This window comes from Panulirus ornatus, chromosome 14 (genome assembly GCF_036320965.1).
Source record: "Panulirus ornatus isolate Po-2019 chromosome 14, ASM3632096v1, whole genome shotgun sequence".
Taxonomy (NCBI): domain Eukaryota; kingdom Metazoa; phylum Arthropoda; class Malacostraca; order Decapoda; family Palinuridae; genus Panulirus; species Panulirus ornatus.
Genome location: NC_092237.1, coordinates 5,577,437 through 5,594,248, shown reverse-complemented (window position 1 = coordinate 5,594,248; position 16,812 = coordinate 5,577,437). Strand labels below are relative to the sequence as shown.

Sequence of the window (16,812 nt, the reverse complement as noted above, 5' to 3'; positions counted from 1 at the left end):
TGCACGTGTGGCGTTTAAAAGCCAAGTCTAACGTGGTCTGAGTTTGTTCGTCCTTAACCACGTGTGTTATAATGGGTTAGTTTCCCTCGAGAGGGGAGAGAGAGAGTCTCGTGTGCGTAGAGGTAGGGAAAGGGTGGTGGTCCTTCATACACGTGCGTGCGCGCGCGCGCCATCCACCCCTCACATCCCTCACACACATGTCTTGATCCACTCTCTCCGTCTCACGTGCGACCCTTATTCGCTATACGTATCATGAGATTCAGTGACCTTCTAGTTTCCTTATACATCAAAGAAATTAGCTGAAGGTGGAACTAACTCCTACGTTACCTTAGACATACAAGGAACATTAGAAAAGTTATGCAAACATGGTGTCATATGAAGAGGCAAAGAAACAATTCTTATTTTATTTTTCAAAATAATTTCTATGGACGTTTATACACATAACGCCATTTCAAGTGTTCCGAATGGACCACTTAAACAGCAGCCCAGGTTTCAGTAACCTGGTGCCTGAAAGAGCACCATCGCCGTAGACGACCAACATATGTGTTGATGGGTGTCCGCCACACACACGCCTTCTACGTATATAGATAAGAACTTTACGACATTCCAACGCTCAGTTTTACGAGTACACGCAAGTCCCTTAGATCCCAAACTTCAAGTCACCATTCTGAAACGAAAATTGATACCACATTAACGAAATGAACCTCAGCAATTAGCGGAAGGTTCATTATACAAAACACACTACATGGTGATACATGATACATTAGACAGAAATGTGACGTGATGTATTTCATACCATGTTTGCAAAACTTTTTGTCTACTTAGGCAAAGTACGGTGCTTCATTTTAGTATGAATATTAATACTTTATCCCTAGTAATAGATTGCTATGCGTTCTAAGGTATTAGTAGCGCAGATTAATTGTCTCCGTCCTTAAGAAGGAAACATTGTTTTTCTTTTGTTTCTTTGTATTTTTGTGTCTTTGTATTTATTGGTCTCGCGGAGATGCGTTGGACTTGACCCATCTGCATGCTTGTGCCTGACAACTTAACATATTATTAACTTTAAGGTTAACTCTCTAAGTGCTAAGTATAGCACATTGGCTGACTATAAACAATCGCTGGAAAAAAAAAAAAGAAAGACAAAATCGTACATTGACATATGGTCGAGTGTTTTCCTCACATACATCCATCTTGTAGTTATGATTGACACAGCTGGTGTTGTGGACAGCAACCAGACACTGCTCAGGTCCAAACCACCTGTTAACGTGAGTCCTGTTTCCAGGCGTCGTTCTGCGATGAGCTGAGCAATGAGGTCAAGTTCATCCTCAAGTGTTCGGGCAACACGAAGCCCGTGAGGAAGAAGACACCCTCCACACCGGAGCAGCCCCTCTTCACCTACGGGCCTTACGGCGTCAACTACGGCTACTCCGTCAGGAAGTGATGGGAGGAGAACGGCTGCTCCTCCACCATCAGGGGGCCACCAGACACGTCGTCGTCGGCTTCAGGAGGATCCTCCTGCACTTAGTCAACTGGAGGACGACAAAGGCTTCTGTCCACACAGAGAAAGAGAGATAGGATGGAAGTCAGGGTTTTACAGCATTTCGGAGTCTGTTTCTCGATGTTAGAAATGTTAGAAGTCTATGTTAGGCTGAGCGATCTCTGTGTGTGACACATCAGACGCAAAACGATAGAAACAGAGGATTTTGGGATAGCGAAGCTATAAAACTATGATGTGTTTCGGTAAAGATATCTTATAACTACCTTTCATACACCAGCGCCTTTAAGTGTACAGGATGCGCCTGTCTTTTGTTACGTCTGTTCCAGGAATCGAGTTTTTGAACACTTGTATTGAAAGGAACTTTAAGTATAAACAAACCGTAGCAAGAAATCGTAATAACCTGAGGTTTACGCACGTCCAAAAGAATTTTTATCACACTTTATTTAGAAATACGTATTACGTCATTATCTTCTCATCTGAACCAATAAAATCGCCTCATATACGGCCCCTATAGCGAGGCGTCCATCTTATGTTTTATCTCGAAACAACAACAGAGTGTTGCGAATGGGTCACTGGCGCGTGTCGACTGATCCGCTCCATTTAGAAAATTTCAAACAATCCGAGTTATGCTTTAAGGTACGTCTCCGGTACTATGTAAAGTCGTAATACCGTATGTAACCAGAGGAACGTAAGAGTAGTTACGTCACACATAAGTGGTAGACCAAAGATACGAAGGTTCACGGCAGGACATCTGTAGATAGTTTACATCCTTAAATAGTTGAGGAAATAAGTTGTGGTATATGGGCTGCTATCATTAGAGGGATTGTCATAAAGCATCAATTCCTTCCAAACTTCAAAGACTTGAACCTTTTATCAAGAGTGTCTAAACAGATATTTCTACCCTAATCATAGCTTGATAGTTAGGGTAATATAGACAAAAAAAAACTGGAATGCTGATAGCTGTACGATCAGCTTTCCTGATGAATTCTGGTTGGTGTATCAGAGGGATATACTATAAGCTGGTCTTTAAATAGCTATTCGAGTGTGGAACTCGAAAGTAAACTAAAGAAAATGGTCGTTTTAGGGTTTCTTAAAATGTGGTTCTCCAAGGTCAGTCAAGAGAAGGTTCTTCATGATGTAAAGGGGTGTGTTTCTGGAAGGTCCTTCCAGTAGCTAGAGGTTCATGGTTTGGGGGAAGTTACAATCTAAAATCAAGTAAGAGGCGTCTCAGGAGGGCTAACTGGAAGGTGGTTCTTGAAGGCATACATGGGTTTGGTTCCTGGATATCTACCGTATGGTCGCCAAAGATTCGCTTGGATCTCAAAGACCAACTGGGAAGGTGGTCCTCGACGTTTCGCTCGAAGAAGATCCTTGGAAGGCTGGTAGCCTTCAAGTATCTGTCAGTGAGTGGTCCGTGAAGGTGAGGTTTGGTAATCGAATGGGAAGCAATCATACTAAGTCATACTGGAAACATACGAAGAATTTCTCTGTTTCCTGACCAATCTAGCCATCCTCAGCGACGGTCTGAATGCATTAAACCAATTCGTGTCTTTAGTGTTAGATGCTTTCTCTTAGGCTGGATAAGATTACTTGTAACATTCATACATACTTGTATCTGATAACTGACGTGTGCTAGTGTCATAGAATACATGTTTAGTAGTACATTTTTGTATTCATAGTGAATGCTAATGTATATTTGCTTACATAGATAATGATATAGTGAGACCGTAAGACACACACACACACACACACACACACACACACACACACACACACACACACACACACACTTTGACCTGGTCAGTAGAGACAAGGAGGCGTCTCCCACTGTCATTGTGCGCTGTTCATCTTGATATCTCTGGCGGTAGTGTTCGCTCTTACCTCAGTCGAAGAACAGGAGGAACGAAAGACCTGCTAGTGTTATGTCACGTTCACCTGCTGCAAGAGAACACAAGAACAGTGTTCTTAGGGTAGAACCATCTCTTCTTCATATGACGGAGGGTCGATGTCACATTAATAACAAGTGAAAGAAAGAATACCTGCCACACATTTTGCGTTTTTTTCCTTCAGAAAATTCAATATCAGCCAGGGGGCGTGGCCCCCCCCCAAAAAAAAAAAGATATATATATTTTTATGATATCTTTCGAGAAGATGATTCACTTTATGGTCTTCTCTCTGCTGTCAGGTGGTGAAGTGTTGATCAATTCCCTCTGCCTACACGTATTTCACAGATATGTGAAAAAAAACTAGAAATTTCTGTGTTTGGCTAAATTCCAGAGGTGTACTTATATGAGTGACTCAAAAGGGACTTTGTTTTATTGTCCTTCTGCCATAAGGATGGAAGATGTGTCGAGATTGCGCGGGATATGACAATGTGGCTCTGTAGGAAGTTATGCATTAATGTTACCGACTACACTGATTTGATGTGTTTTTTCACGTTGAGAGAGAGAGAGAGAGAGAGAGAGAGAGAGAGAGAGAGAGAGAGAGAGAGAGAGAGAGAGAGAGAGAGAGAGAGAGAGAGAGAGAGAGAGAGATTATCCAGTAATCTCCAGTCTGGTGTGGATGCAATTCAAGTCTTCTGTGGGCCAGTAGAACACACACTTTCATGACAGAATGACAGACACGAGACAAACTAAACAAAGAGGAATTAGATAACCCTTGTACATACTTAGTTAGAAATGTTGTACAATAGTTAGAAGTGGGAGAAAGAATATGGAGGCTTGGGGGAGTAAACTGAAGATAGATAAATGATAAAAAATACTAAAATTGAAAGAAATGTGAACACTTTACTAAGGTGAAAGACACTAATCAATGACACAGTTGAATGAGACAACAGTCCAGGAAAGGGTTAAGGTAGAACATGCATTACTACTGCCTCAAGCACTAGATACACGGGAGTGCTTGTGAACTGCCTGATGAAGGGGTGCTTGAAGGTATGGATTCCACCACCTGCCTAGTGCAGGGGGTTGGGCTGAAAGCCAAGGCAGCAGGTGAGTAGCCAGGTGTCTTGACCTTGTGTAAACAGTATTGTCAAGGGGGAATGGTCCCACACACGTCCTCATCCTCCCCAGATACGGTCCTCACACCCTGGAGAGAAAGTCCCTGTACCCCCAGACAGTCTTCACACCCCAGAGACAATCTTCATACCCCCAGACAGTCTTCACACCCCAGAGACAATCTTCCTACCCCCAGACAGTCTTCACATCCCAGAGACAATCTTCCTACCCCCAGACACTCTCCACACCCCAGAGACAATCTTCCTACCCCCAGACAGTCTTCACACCCCAGAGACAATCTTCCTACCCCCAGACAGTCTTCACATCCCAGAGACAATCTTCCGAACCCCCAGACAGTCTTCACACCCCAGAGACAATCTTCCTAACCCCCAGACAGTCTTTACACCCCAGAGACAATCTTCCTACCCCCCAGACAGTCTTCACACTACATACGCAGTCAGTACACTTTGTCCTCACTCCCCAGAGATGGTTCCCATACCGTAAAAGTCCTCACACCCCAGAGACGATTTTTACACCCCAAAGACGGTTTTCACTCCCCAGAGACGCTCCAGAGACCCCAGTGACTGTCTTAATACTCACAGAGACAATTCTTACACACAAAAAACATTCCACTTGTTACTCAATAATTTCCCTAAGTTTCAACACGTTTGCTTGAGTTCCCTTCTACCCACCTCCGCCATTAAATAAGGAAGGACCAAACCTAACATACCAATTTTCTATATATATTGCCTCAATGATTCCCCATTCCCCTTTAGAAACTCCCTTCAGAGTTCCCATTTTCTTCATGTGTATTTTGATTCTTTTTATGTACTCGAGTGTCGTTATGTTGTTGTCGATATGTCAAAATATTTAGATTATGATCCTTTACTAAACTATTCTAATGTATAATGACCTTCTCTTTCAAGTCCCTGTCTCTTATCACTTTCGTAACATTGATGCTAAACCCTCATCCATGATTCGTAACGTGTTACCATTGTCACATCATAGCTTCAGTGTGTATAACGCATCTTGGTATTACTGTACATTACCAATGTGCAGATAAGCCACTCCTTAAACTCCATAAGGCTTCCATTCGCACCATACATACTCTCACACACTCTCCCTACTCCGGTTGGTGTTCCTTCACACTAAACACTCTTAACACACTCTTCGCTTCTCTGTAAACTCTGCCATAAGTCTGAGTCAAATCAAAATACCTTCGTGGGTTTTGTTCCACGTTCCTTAACGTGTAGCAGCAACAGTGGGGTCTCTTGTTCCACATTCCCTGACTCACAGCTCGCCTGGTTGTCTTGATTCATAGTTCCCTTACTCACTGCCTCCTCGTTGGTCTTGTTCTGTGTCACCTACATCAATGACATCTGTTGACCTGAACCTGTCGTTTCCTATAGCATTGTTCCCCTTAATACAGGTCCTTCTGGCTGGACTGTTCCTAGCCCATATTTAGCTGATTTCCCGAGAGTTTTTTGTCTCTCGTCACTAAACTGTCGCTTCAGGAAGGCCAGGGTTCTCTTCCCACTCACCCTTGGCTTGCTGAAGGTCCTGGTTCTCTTCCCCCACCCAAACTAGACTTCCTAAAGGCCTTAGCTCTCTTCCCCCCCACATTGATCCCATGGCCTCCTGCTGCAGAGGGAAGAGAAGAAGGACGCAGCCTCGGCTGCAGAGTTGGGTCTGGAGAACGTGGGCGGCGTCTTCGTGGTGATGGTGGGCGGGATCGTCCTGGCCTGCGTCACTGCCTGCTGCGAGTTCATGTGGAAGGCGAGGAAGCTGGCTACTGACGATGGGGTGAGTGTATGTGTGTGTGTGTGTGTGTGTGTGTGTGTGTGGTTGTGATTCTATGGTGCAGGACGTTCTGTGTGTGTGTGTGTGTGTGTGTGTGTGGAGGCTACTGTCGAAGACCAGAACTGAAGGTGGTGGCATGAAGTTCGTGTGGAGTGAGTCTCTTCTCACGGATGCAGGGTTCGCGCCGTTGGCGCCTTGTGTGTGGAAGGTTTTCTTCGAAGTATCAGATGAGCGAGAGGACCTTTTAGTCTGTGTTGTTCCTTCCTTACGTCATGTCTTGTGAGTAATCTAAGTCTCTCTGTGTAAGAAGCTAAGTCTTTTTTAAGTATTATCGAACACGTTCGTCCTTGTTACACTAACTCACACACACACACACGCACACCTCTTACATCTGGTCACGTCCTCAGGTCTCGTTCAGCGAGGAACTGTGCAAGGAGCTCCTCTTCATCATCAACTGCAGGAAGAACTCGAAGCCGGTACGCAAGAAACCCTCGCTCTCCGACACCGCTTCCTCCTCCATCTACGGCTCCTCCAACTACGGCTACTCTGACAAGAAATAAGCCAGCTAGTCTCGTGAAGCCTCATGATGGCGGGGGCTTCAGAAGACCTATGTGATCATCACCCTCTCCAGTGACTCCAAATGCTTCAGCAGGAGACGGGCCGTAGACATCCGCCTGTGCCCGCCTCCCTGACGACACCACACAGGGTGAAGAAGATGGCCTTCTTCATCAACCTTAGTTATAGACAAGAGGCCATTTCTCCCTGGTGGACTGGTGGTGGCTTAAATCTAGCAATTAATGGAATTAGGCTTTAGAATTATATATATATATATATATATATATATATATATATATATATATATATATATATATATATATATATATATATATATATATATATATATATATATATATATATATATATATATATATATATATATATATAAATTAGAGTAAATATTGTATGATAAAAGTGTGTAGCTATATACATAGAAGTAACTATGTTTTGTTCTATTTGTTATACCAAAAACTAATTACTTGATGCAACTATGTGAGTGACGTGAGTTCTGTTGTTCATGGTTGTTCTATCTTGCTGTGAATCCTGCTCATCAAACGTCTCTACACACTTTCTTGCATTGATTAAAGACATTGTAACGACTATTTTTCTATTTCATTTTCCACTTTCCTCCTCCTGATCTTCTTCATATTCTACTTTCACAAATGTGCATTTTATTTCAAGAGACTTTCCGTTCATACACATATATTCTCACGTGTCCTTACACTGTTTTTTGGGACTTTATCATCTACCACTTTCAAACTTCACTCTGGACCTTTCATCATAAGACATGATCTTTCGTTACCCTGTGATACAAGTGTTCTGACATTTTGATGTAGGTCTTTGCGTGTATACATACATGTAGACATGTATCGTATGCACTACGAAGCAACGTTGTCTCTAGCCTGAGCCAGAGAGACGTGTCTGAACACTGCAGAGCATTATTGATTTATATTCTCTAATGACAGTAGTTAACTATGTAGTGATGATTATAGAGATTATTTCCTGTACAGCAGATGCTGCAGGCGGTTTAACAACAGTTGTCACAGATGTCAAGGTATTACAACCAGTGTTTACCTGAGTATTGCTTGTACACAACTTTTTCATCATGTTTGAGGAGGAACAGAATAATTCAGTTGTGACGTATCTTCATTGTACATTACAGCGCTCTTAATGCTATACATTGTTCATGATCCAGAGGAATAAAGTTCATGGAAATCTCTCTCTCTCTGTGTTTGTGTTGGCCTAGACGTGTGTGTGTGTGTGTGTGTGTGTGTGTGTGTGTAACTATATAGCTGTATTGTATGGATATATACAGAACCTTCTCTGTAGTCACACAACCTTTCAACCTTCTGTACATGGTATGATATCCGGTACAACTTCGTGAACTAAAGATTCTCTGTATCTCGTAAATACCCCTTACATTCCCGGACACCTGGATTTAATGTGTGTGTATCTCTCTCTCTCTCTACATTCTCTCCTGCTGTAGTGACGCAACATCTCACCTCCGTCCTCTGTCACACGCACACACACACACACACACACACACGACCCTTGATACACAAGATTTATTACTTCTTGTCACCTTTCACTCAGCTCTCCCAGACTCACACATGAATCTCTTACTTCCCGCAGTCTTGTGTGTGTTCTCCTTCTCTACCTCTGCCTCGACCCTCGACCTTGAGTTCTACATCCTTTCAGTGACCTTCCATAGTCTATTCTCCACCGCAGCCGAAGACGTAACTGAGTACGCGCACCCTGTCCTCCCTGAAGAAGATCGCAAAGAGGACCAGCACTTAAGTATAAGTGCCTTTCTAAAAATATCCACAACGAGGAGGAAAATCTATCCGCTAATCCGGTATCAACAGCGTGAATTATACCGTGCTTTCCGCTGATGTAAATGCCATTAGTCAGTCATTTGAGGGAAATTAGACTGACGAAATCTCTTACAGAGGAGCACCTTGGCCTGTAGGACACACATGGGACCTAATTTGCCCTAGCTTGTTGTCCTGGGGGAGAGTATGCGTTCCCGAAGGGCCGCAGGCGATGATGCAAGGTTTCCTGACCTAGTCAGCGGGACAAGATGGGGCCAGTGCACGTATATATAGCCTCTGCAGCAGCCATTGCTTTTCTGAGTGTCCCTGGACGACAAGGTTGGTGGATAACCCTTGTACCTCGTAGTGCCCCCATGGCCTCGGGCCCTCCCTCAGCCGTCTCCTGAGAAGCTCTAAGGGATGCATCAGGCGATCAGGGCCACACACTGGGGACCTGATACCGTGCTGAATAGACCATTGTCGTCCCTTGCATAAGAAACGAACAGCTTTGCATTTGACACCACCGCAAATTCACTTCCCCGCTTCTTTAAGTTATTCCACTACACTGTATCCTATTACACAGCAGTGCATTACACTGTATAGGACTGTATTGCCATGCACAATACTATGTTTTGCCACTCAACACAGCGTTACAACCTCCATGTTACTTGGCATCAGTGTTGGGGAAGGTGTTACCACAAATGTCAGGAGAAATGGCAGACCCATACCATGGATGGAGGAAATCATGGTATATTGTCGAGATCTTATAGCAGAGCTGGAAAGAACTATGGTAGACCGCCATGGTTTCAATCACACTAGACTACCATGGTTTCAGTCACAATAAACTGCTAAGGTTTCGGTCAAAGTAAGACAACCATGGTTTCAGTCAGAGTAGACTACCATGGTTTCAGTCACAGCAGACGACCATGTTTTCAGTCACAGTAGACAGCTATGGTTTCCTGTGACAGGAGAGGATCCGCGGAAAACGTTTCCCGTCAGGATCAGGAGAAAGATACCTATTCATTTCTTTAAAAGATCACGTCGTCCACCATATACCACATAAACATTACATCGCCCCAATATACATCATAATAATGTTCCCCCACACACCGCATCACATACTTCATAATCACGTCCTCTCCCCTCACCACCCTATACCTCATTTACATCACGTCGTCCACCATATACCACATGGCTCCTACTCTCAATGTTCTTTCATAGTGTGGGGGATATATGACACATGTTTATCTACTGCTTACTCATCCATGTCTCTCATCTTAAGTGATATAAGTTAAAGGATACCAAGTGCATGGCCGCATATTAGTGGTTAATCTAGCTCACTCTATCATCGAAGTGAATATTTTCCATGTTCTTGGGGGAAAAATGATCATCACTCAACAATACATCTCTCATGGTCAGCATGTGTGCTGTTTACATTATCATGTGCCTCTAGTTCTCAAATGTGTCTGAGATGCAGTCTTCATTGTGAAGTGAGTTACTCTCTGTCATGCTGTGCAGGTGCTGAGGCAAAGCATTGTCCATCCTTAGGTATAGTGTTCGTGCTGAGGTATAATGTTGGTGCTGAGGTATAGTGTTGGTGTTGAGGTGTGTATAATGTTGGTGCTGAGGTATAGTGTTGGTGTTGAGGTGTGGTAGTGTTGGCGCTGATATACAGTGTTGGTGCTTCAGATGAAGGTGGCGGCGGTGGTGACAGTGAGCCTGTTGGCTGTGGCGGCGGTGGCAGTGGCTGCGGGAAGCCAGGATGACCTGCCCCCAGCAGAGGTGGACGAGAGACTCCAGTCAGCCAGGAGGGAGGAGAGGATTTTCGCCTTCTTCACCACCACCTCCGTCAAGCGCCTCGCTACCACCACCATCACGGCCCTCTCCACCTGCCTCTCCATCGCTAACACCGTTCCTGCTTGCACTGGTCGAAGGAAGAAGTCACTGATAAATGGTCTGAGGTTAGTGTCTTACTGTGACATAACGTTCCTCCACTTCCCTTGCCATCAACTTGGTGTATGTACGTTCGTGTGGGAAGGAGGTCTCGAGGGCGTGTTTGTGTGATTCCTGATAGTCAAGGTCTCTACCCTTTCTCTCCCCACCTAACAGAAGTCTTGAGGTCTTGTCAGAGCCAGTGTCGGAGCAACTGCAGGGCAGCCAAGATGAGGAGGGGCCTTCTGCCTTTCCCTCCCGCATCGTCAGGGAGGTGGTGAACGACAGGGAGGGCAAGAGACTCACCATCTGGTCCACAATTTCGAGCACCTTGACCCTCACCTCCACCTCCTACGTCGCTAGCACCACCGTCACCGTCTCCGCCCTCTGTTCGGCGCCAGGGGCGACTGCAGGGTGCTTTGGCAGGTAGTGTGGGGGGAACACCTCCTCCTACCACAGTCACGGATCCCCTGCAGTGGAGAGCTCTCCACCACTGTGACAGTTCCCAGTAGTGGGTAGCTCCACCACCACAGTGGTTGAGGTCAGGGGAGGGCCACTGATCACATACCATGACAAGATGGTTTTTATTTCTTGAGTATTTTCTATGTTGGACTCTCTTCCCCGTGTACATATGTGCTTTTTTTTTTTTAACAAAGAATAAAAATCAAAAGTTCTGCACCTTTTATTTGTGGTAAGGTAACTCATATATCCTGAAATGCGATAATTGTGTTTAGCAACAAAAGTGAAATATCAATGCTACACACACACACACACACACACACACACGTGTTACTAACGTGCAGGAAGACGAGGTATCAGATATGTATAAATACATGTCCTTCCACATGTTGTTCACACAGACCGTTACAAATTGCAACAGTGCGATGTGAGTGATGCAGTAACGCCATATGATTCAAAGGGAATCTCAAATGAGTTACATCTGTATCCGTATGTGATCATTAAGATATGGTTATGAGATGGAGGAATGAAATGTGTCTTAGGCTTCATCTCGTCTATGTAGACTTTATACATCTTTAACTTGATGAATCAAGAGCATGTCCGCCAGGGTTTCAAACTCTAGGTAAGACAGTCGGCCCACAGGCAACCCATCTGTTCATCCTCCTCTCGGAGCTGGTCGAGAAATGGGTGTATGGTCGTACAAATATATATATATATATATATATATATATATATATATATATATATATATATATATATATATATATATATATTTGTTATTTATTTTGCTTTGTCGCTGTCTCCCGCGTTAGCGAGGTAGCACAAGGAAACAGGCGAAATAATGGCCCAACCCACCCACATACACATGTATATACATACACGTCCACACACGCAAATATACATATCTATACATCTCAATGTATACATGTATATACACACACAGACTTATACATATATACACATGTACATAATTCATACTATCTGCCCTTATTCATTCCCATCGCCACCCCGCCACACGTGGAATAACAACTCCCTCCCCCCTCATGTGTGCGAGGTAGCGCTAGGATAAGACAACAAAGGCCACATTCGTTCACACTTAGTCTCTAGCTGTCATGTAATAATGCACCGAAACCAATTATGAGAACTGGGGAAGGGGCTAAATTGTTCTCTGAACTTAGGATGTACTTGAGTTCTCAAGTTTGCCTCTTGAATGAGTGAAGTGATATTCAGAGGCAGAACCACAGTGGAAAAAAATAACATATTGTCATGTCGGGGCAGACGAGCGAGTCACGAAGTGTTAGCGAGGCAGATGTAGCGAGAAAATTGCCGATTTCTGATGACAATTTCTTTGCCTTGTAAACACGCTAATGCCTCCACTCCCTATGAAAGGCTGAGATATATATACTTAAACTCATGAGAAATACTTAAATATTTATTAACAACTTGAGTACATGGAGAGGGAATGAAAAAGAGAGTCCAAACTTATATTACAGAATAACCAAGAATGTATGACATTAGGCAGAATATCATATATTTTCGTTTTCTTCCACAATCTTTCCCTGTGGATCGATCCTCTGGCTTTGGTGGAGTAGTTTGCCAGTGGTAGGGCAAGCTACCCAACACGGGTCTCTCCCAGTGCAAGGGGATACCCACACTGTCAGAACCTGCCACAGTGTGTGTGTGTGTGTGTGTGTCTGTGTGTGTAGGTCCTCACTACTTGCCGAAGCATCCTGCAGTGAGCCCAGGCGCAAGGCAGAGAGCTGTGGCGGTGACGGTGGTGCCAGCGACGTAGGAGGTGGAGGTGAGGGTCAGGGTGCTCGAGACTGTGGACCAGATAGTGATTCTCTTGCCCTCCCTGTTGTTTACCACCTCCCTGACGATGCGTGAGGATGGGACCTCCAGCTCCTCCGCGTCTGCTTGGCTCCCTAGTAGCTGGTCAGGCACCGTCTCCGGTAAGTTAGGGAAACTGTTTGGCGGAGATGACATTCTGGTTAGCTCTTCTATGCTGATAAAACTCTTTCTCTAGACGCATTTAGAAATGACTATACCTAGAATAGAAACAGAGTTTGATTAAGAATATTCTTTCTTTTTTCTAATGGAATCGGACAGTTGAGATTCAAGACTCATTGGTGCGTAAAACCTATTTGTTCGTCGGGGGTTTGGTTCGCTGTTGAAGCGTCACCGATTCGCTGTACGTGTTTGTTTGGTCGTGAACTGACTCCCCCTCCCAGACCTTCACCATCAACACAGACTACGACCAACCCTGCTCTGTTGTCACATCCTCCCCCCAACCCCTCAGTAGCAGCAGCTGTCACCAATCTTATATCATGAACAGTAACTTAATTATTTCCCTTCTCGACGGTAGTTCTTCCCCTCGCTTGGCCACCATACGGAACTTATTGTCAACACCACCTCCATGGCTCCTGCATACACTCAGGCTCTACTGGAGCCATGACTGAGGTAAAGTACTAAGTATCTACCGCAGACATACTACTACCATGAAATCTACCATTGCTCTCGTTCCTTATAGCTTCGACCGTCTTCAGCAGCCCTAATTTCCTTACATTTATTACGAACGGGAAATCTATGAATCATTACGAGTGAATGAAACGACTGAAAGCTTGACATCTTCGAAAACAGATTCTGTATGTGCCTGTCATAATGGATCGGTATACGGAGGGAAGCCGTCGATGTAGCGTGAGATTGCAACGTATCGTAGAGATGCGTACAAAAGATGTCAACAGAACTCATGTATTTCTCTAAGAAACGTGAAAAGGAGCACATAATGAACAGTCGGAGGAGAAACGTGGCAAGCAGGAAGCCGTTCGAAATACTCTCCAGTCTGCTGGCAGGGAGGAGGAGGGCCTTGCTGAATGGTGTGGATGGGGAACAAGGGGCCCTGCTGAATGGTGTGGTTTGGGAGGAGGAAGCCCTACTGAACAATGTGGTTCGGGAGGACGGGGCCTTTCTGAATGGTGTGGTTGGGTAGGAGGAAGGGGACCTGCTCAGTGGGGCACTAGTCACATGATAATCACTGGAGATTGCACATCAGAAAGGCATAAAGGGTGAACTGACCTGAGGCTGTTGAAGAAGGCCCTCTTCCGTCGGCCAGTACAAGCAGGAGCTGGGTTAGTGATGGAGAGACAGGTGGAGAGGGCCGTGATGGTGGTGGTAGAAAGACGCTTGACGGAGGTGGTGGTGTAGAAGGCGAAGACTCTCTCCTCCCTCCTGGCTGACTGGAGTCTCTCCTCCGCCTCTGTTGGGGGTAGGTCAGCCTTGACGTCCTTCTGGAAGTCATCCTGGTCCCCAGTCACCGTCACCGCCGCCACAGCCAAGAGGCCCACTGTCACCACCGCCGCCACCTTCATCTGAAGCACCAACACTGTATCTCAGCGCTAACACTACCACACCTGAGCACCAACATTGCAACACCTCAGCACCAACACAACAGCACCTCAGCACCAACACAACACCACCTCAGCATTGTAACAACACTCCAGCATCTGATCTGTCGTAACTGTGGGGCAACAAACCAGTCTCAAATTTGAGGTTTCTATATGATTAGCTAACTGTACAGTACGGGGAGGTAGGTCCATATCCGTAGGTTCCCATCTCTTGTGTGGGTAATTAACTGGTAATACTGAACGGGATTGTACGGGCGGGATGAGGGGTTATACTGTTCGGGTTGGGGTTGTACTGTACGGGGGTTTGTACTGTAAGGGGGTTGTACTATACGAGGAAGGAGTTCTACACTTGTGTGTGTGTGTGTGTGTGTGTGTGTGTGCGCGCGCTCGAATGTTTTCCATTCTTAACATCTGACCTTAAAATCAAGAATGTTATGAAATGAACATTTACATCCCACTTACATTTTGCTTACACCGTAACACAGTCAAAGAAAACTGAAAATCCTCACACTTCTTCATCCAGTCTAGTATGTGACGACCTGTTCACATTAATCTCTTTAACCTGTCGGACACGAAGGTACGACCTCTGACGTACGACTCTACGAACTGTGTGCACGATACTACGACCCGTGGATACGATGGTGGGCCTTTTTCTTATCTTAAAGGGTTTGGCTAAAGGCCATACCGTCGTGCTCAAGGGTAATACCGTCGTTGCCAAGGGTCGTATGGTCGTTCTCAAGGGTCGTATGGTCGTTCTCAAGGGTCGTATGATCGTTCTCAAGGATTGCATGATCGTTCTCAAGGATCGCATGATCGTTCTCAAGGATCGTATGGTCGTTCTCAAGGGTCGCATGGTCTTCTCAAGAGTCGTATGGTCGTTCTCAAGGGTCGTATGGTCGTTCTCCAGGGGTCGTGTGGTCACTACCCAGAGTTGCACCTCCGACACACCACAAGGCGTTTCGCAAAATCGCGAACACATTGCTATGGTCCCACACGGGGGGGCGGCGGGGCGAGGGGACGTCACTCTCCACTTGGGTAACAAGGGAACTACCATGCCAACCACAGCGGTACCCACTTACCTCGACGTCTGTCCAGCAACTCTGAGAAGAACAGATCTTCCGCGGGTCTATTTATATATATGTATATATGTGTGTGTGTGTGTGTGTGTGTGTGTGTGTGTGTGTGTGTGCTGCCGCTTCCATTACGTGATCACAAGGCAGGAAAAGAAAATATCTGTGGTAATGACGTTGTTAGTGCTGGATGTCTCCACAACAACGCATCTTTGGGAAGGTTTATGTAGAGAGACAGGAGCAGCCTGCGCCTTGGCCTTCTTCGGTTGATGGTTTTCATGGCACCACCAGAAGTACCTTGTATAATTTCTCTCTTGGGAAACACAGACCCCCACAAAAGCCTGATTTTAAGATAAGAGGCATAACTGGTAATGTAATGATAAGGATAGATGTTAATAAACTTGTTTTCCTTGTCTAGATGGAAACAGCGGCTAGATTTGGCAACGCTATGTGTTTGCTATTTTTAGGAGCAGACGTGGTGGAGAGTGGACATGTGCAAGAGGCCGATGTGATCAGTTCCTGACGACAGGTTGTGTGTCGTCCAGGGTCCTGGAAGGCGAGGCACGGGTTGTGACGTGGTGGGCGACTCGGGACTTTTCTGTAGGTGGGGAGAGTCGAGTACGGCCGAGATGCACTGAGACTGCGTATAAATGCTAACCTTGTCCCAGACTGAGACTCAAGATGGCCAGAGATGGATGTCTGGAAGTTAAGAAAATACAGGTCGAGACAGCACAGGTTTACAGGTACTATGAGAGGAGACTCTTACATAAACGGAGAAATTACTAAGGATTGAGACGATGGAATCGAGCGACAATAGGCTGGATGAGTCAGTCTCAGAGCTGAAGTGAGATAACTGGGTACAGATGAGACTTGAGTTAAGTATCTCTCTCTATCCTTCGACAGTATTGAACCCCACCTCTGCTTGGTGTCGCCTTGACTTACAGTTTATGAACCTGGACTGAAGCTTTGAGTCAAAACTACCGAGTCGTGCTTCCGTCTTGAAGCTTCAGTCTACGGTTCATGAACCCGAGTCCTGGCTACCTCGTTTTGAGGGGGAATGGCTGTGGGACGAGCGGTCATAATATAGGGAAGACTCGTACACCAGCGCCTCTACTAATCATCTAATTATCAGTTATTCGTAATCTTATTTTTTTTTAATCATTTGTGGTGTTTATGAGTATATCACAGACGTCATATAAGTAAAGGGCTCATCTGCTGAACGACACTCTATTGCTTTCTCTGTGCTTCAGTTGTGGAACATAGCCAGGCCCTTAGACTGTTGGG

At 45.2% G+C, this 16,812-nt stretch overlaps 3 protein-coding genes and 1 long non-coding RNA gene across 4 annotated transcripts in view; 2 read left to right on the top strand and 2 right to left on the bottom strand.

The window, feature by feature from the left end:
• Nucleotides 1-4,256, top strand: part of LOC139753218 (glutamate receptor ionotropic, kainate 2-like) — a 52,427-nt gene extending 48,171 nt beyond the window's left edge. The window contains 1 exon segment of the mRNA XM_071669438.1: nucleotides 1,283-4,256. Within this exon segment, the coding sequence (XP_071525539.1) occupies nucleotides 1,283-1,441 (159 nt within the window). The 3' untranslated portion in view covers nucleotides 1,442-4,256.
• LOC139753220 (uncharacterized) lies at nucleotides 391-8,745 on the bottom strand. The gene is made up of 2 exons (XR_011713663.1): nucleotides 8,476-8,745; nucleotides 391-667 (listed from the first exon to the last, which is right to left on the bottom strand). It is a non-coding gene; the product is annotated as an uncharacterized lncRNA (long non-coding RNA).
• A 1,467-nt stretch (nucleotides 8,746-10,212) lies between these two features.
• Nucleotides 10,213-11,258, top strand: LOC139753219 (uncharacterized). Its single transcript, XM_071669439.1, has 2 exons — nucleotides 10,213-10,624; nucleotides 10,773-11,258. Exons 1-2 carry the CDS (start codon nucleotides 10,353-10,355, stop codon nucleotides 11,023-11,025), a joined length of 525 nt encoding a protein of 174 aa, XP_071525540.1. The 5' UTR covers nucleotides 10,213-10,352; the 3' UTR covers nucleotides 11,026-11,258.
• A 1,232-nt stretch (nucleotides 11,259-12,490) lies between these two features.
• On the bottom strand, nucleotides 12,491-15,606 carry LOC139753056 (uncharacterized). The gene is made up of 3 exons (XM_071669153.1): nucleotides 15,538-15,606; nucleotides 14,130-14,422; nucleotides 12,491-13,020 (listed from the first exon to the last, which is right to left on the bottom strand). The coding sequence occupies exons 2-3, from the start codon at nucleotides 14,420-14,422 to the stop codon at nucleotides 12,768-12,770; spliced, it is 546 nt and encodes a 181-aa protein (XP_071525254.1). The 5' UTR covers nucleotides 15,538-15,606; the 3' UTR covers nucleotides 12,491-12,767.
• Nucleotides 15,607-16,812: the final 1,206 nt, after the last annotated feature.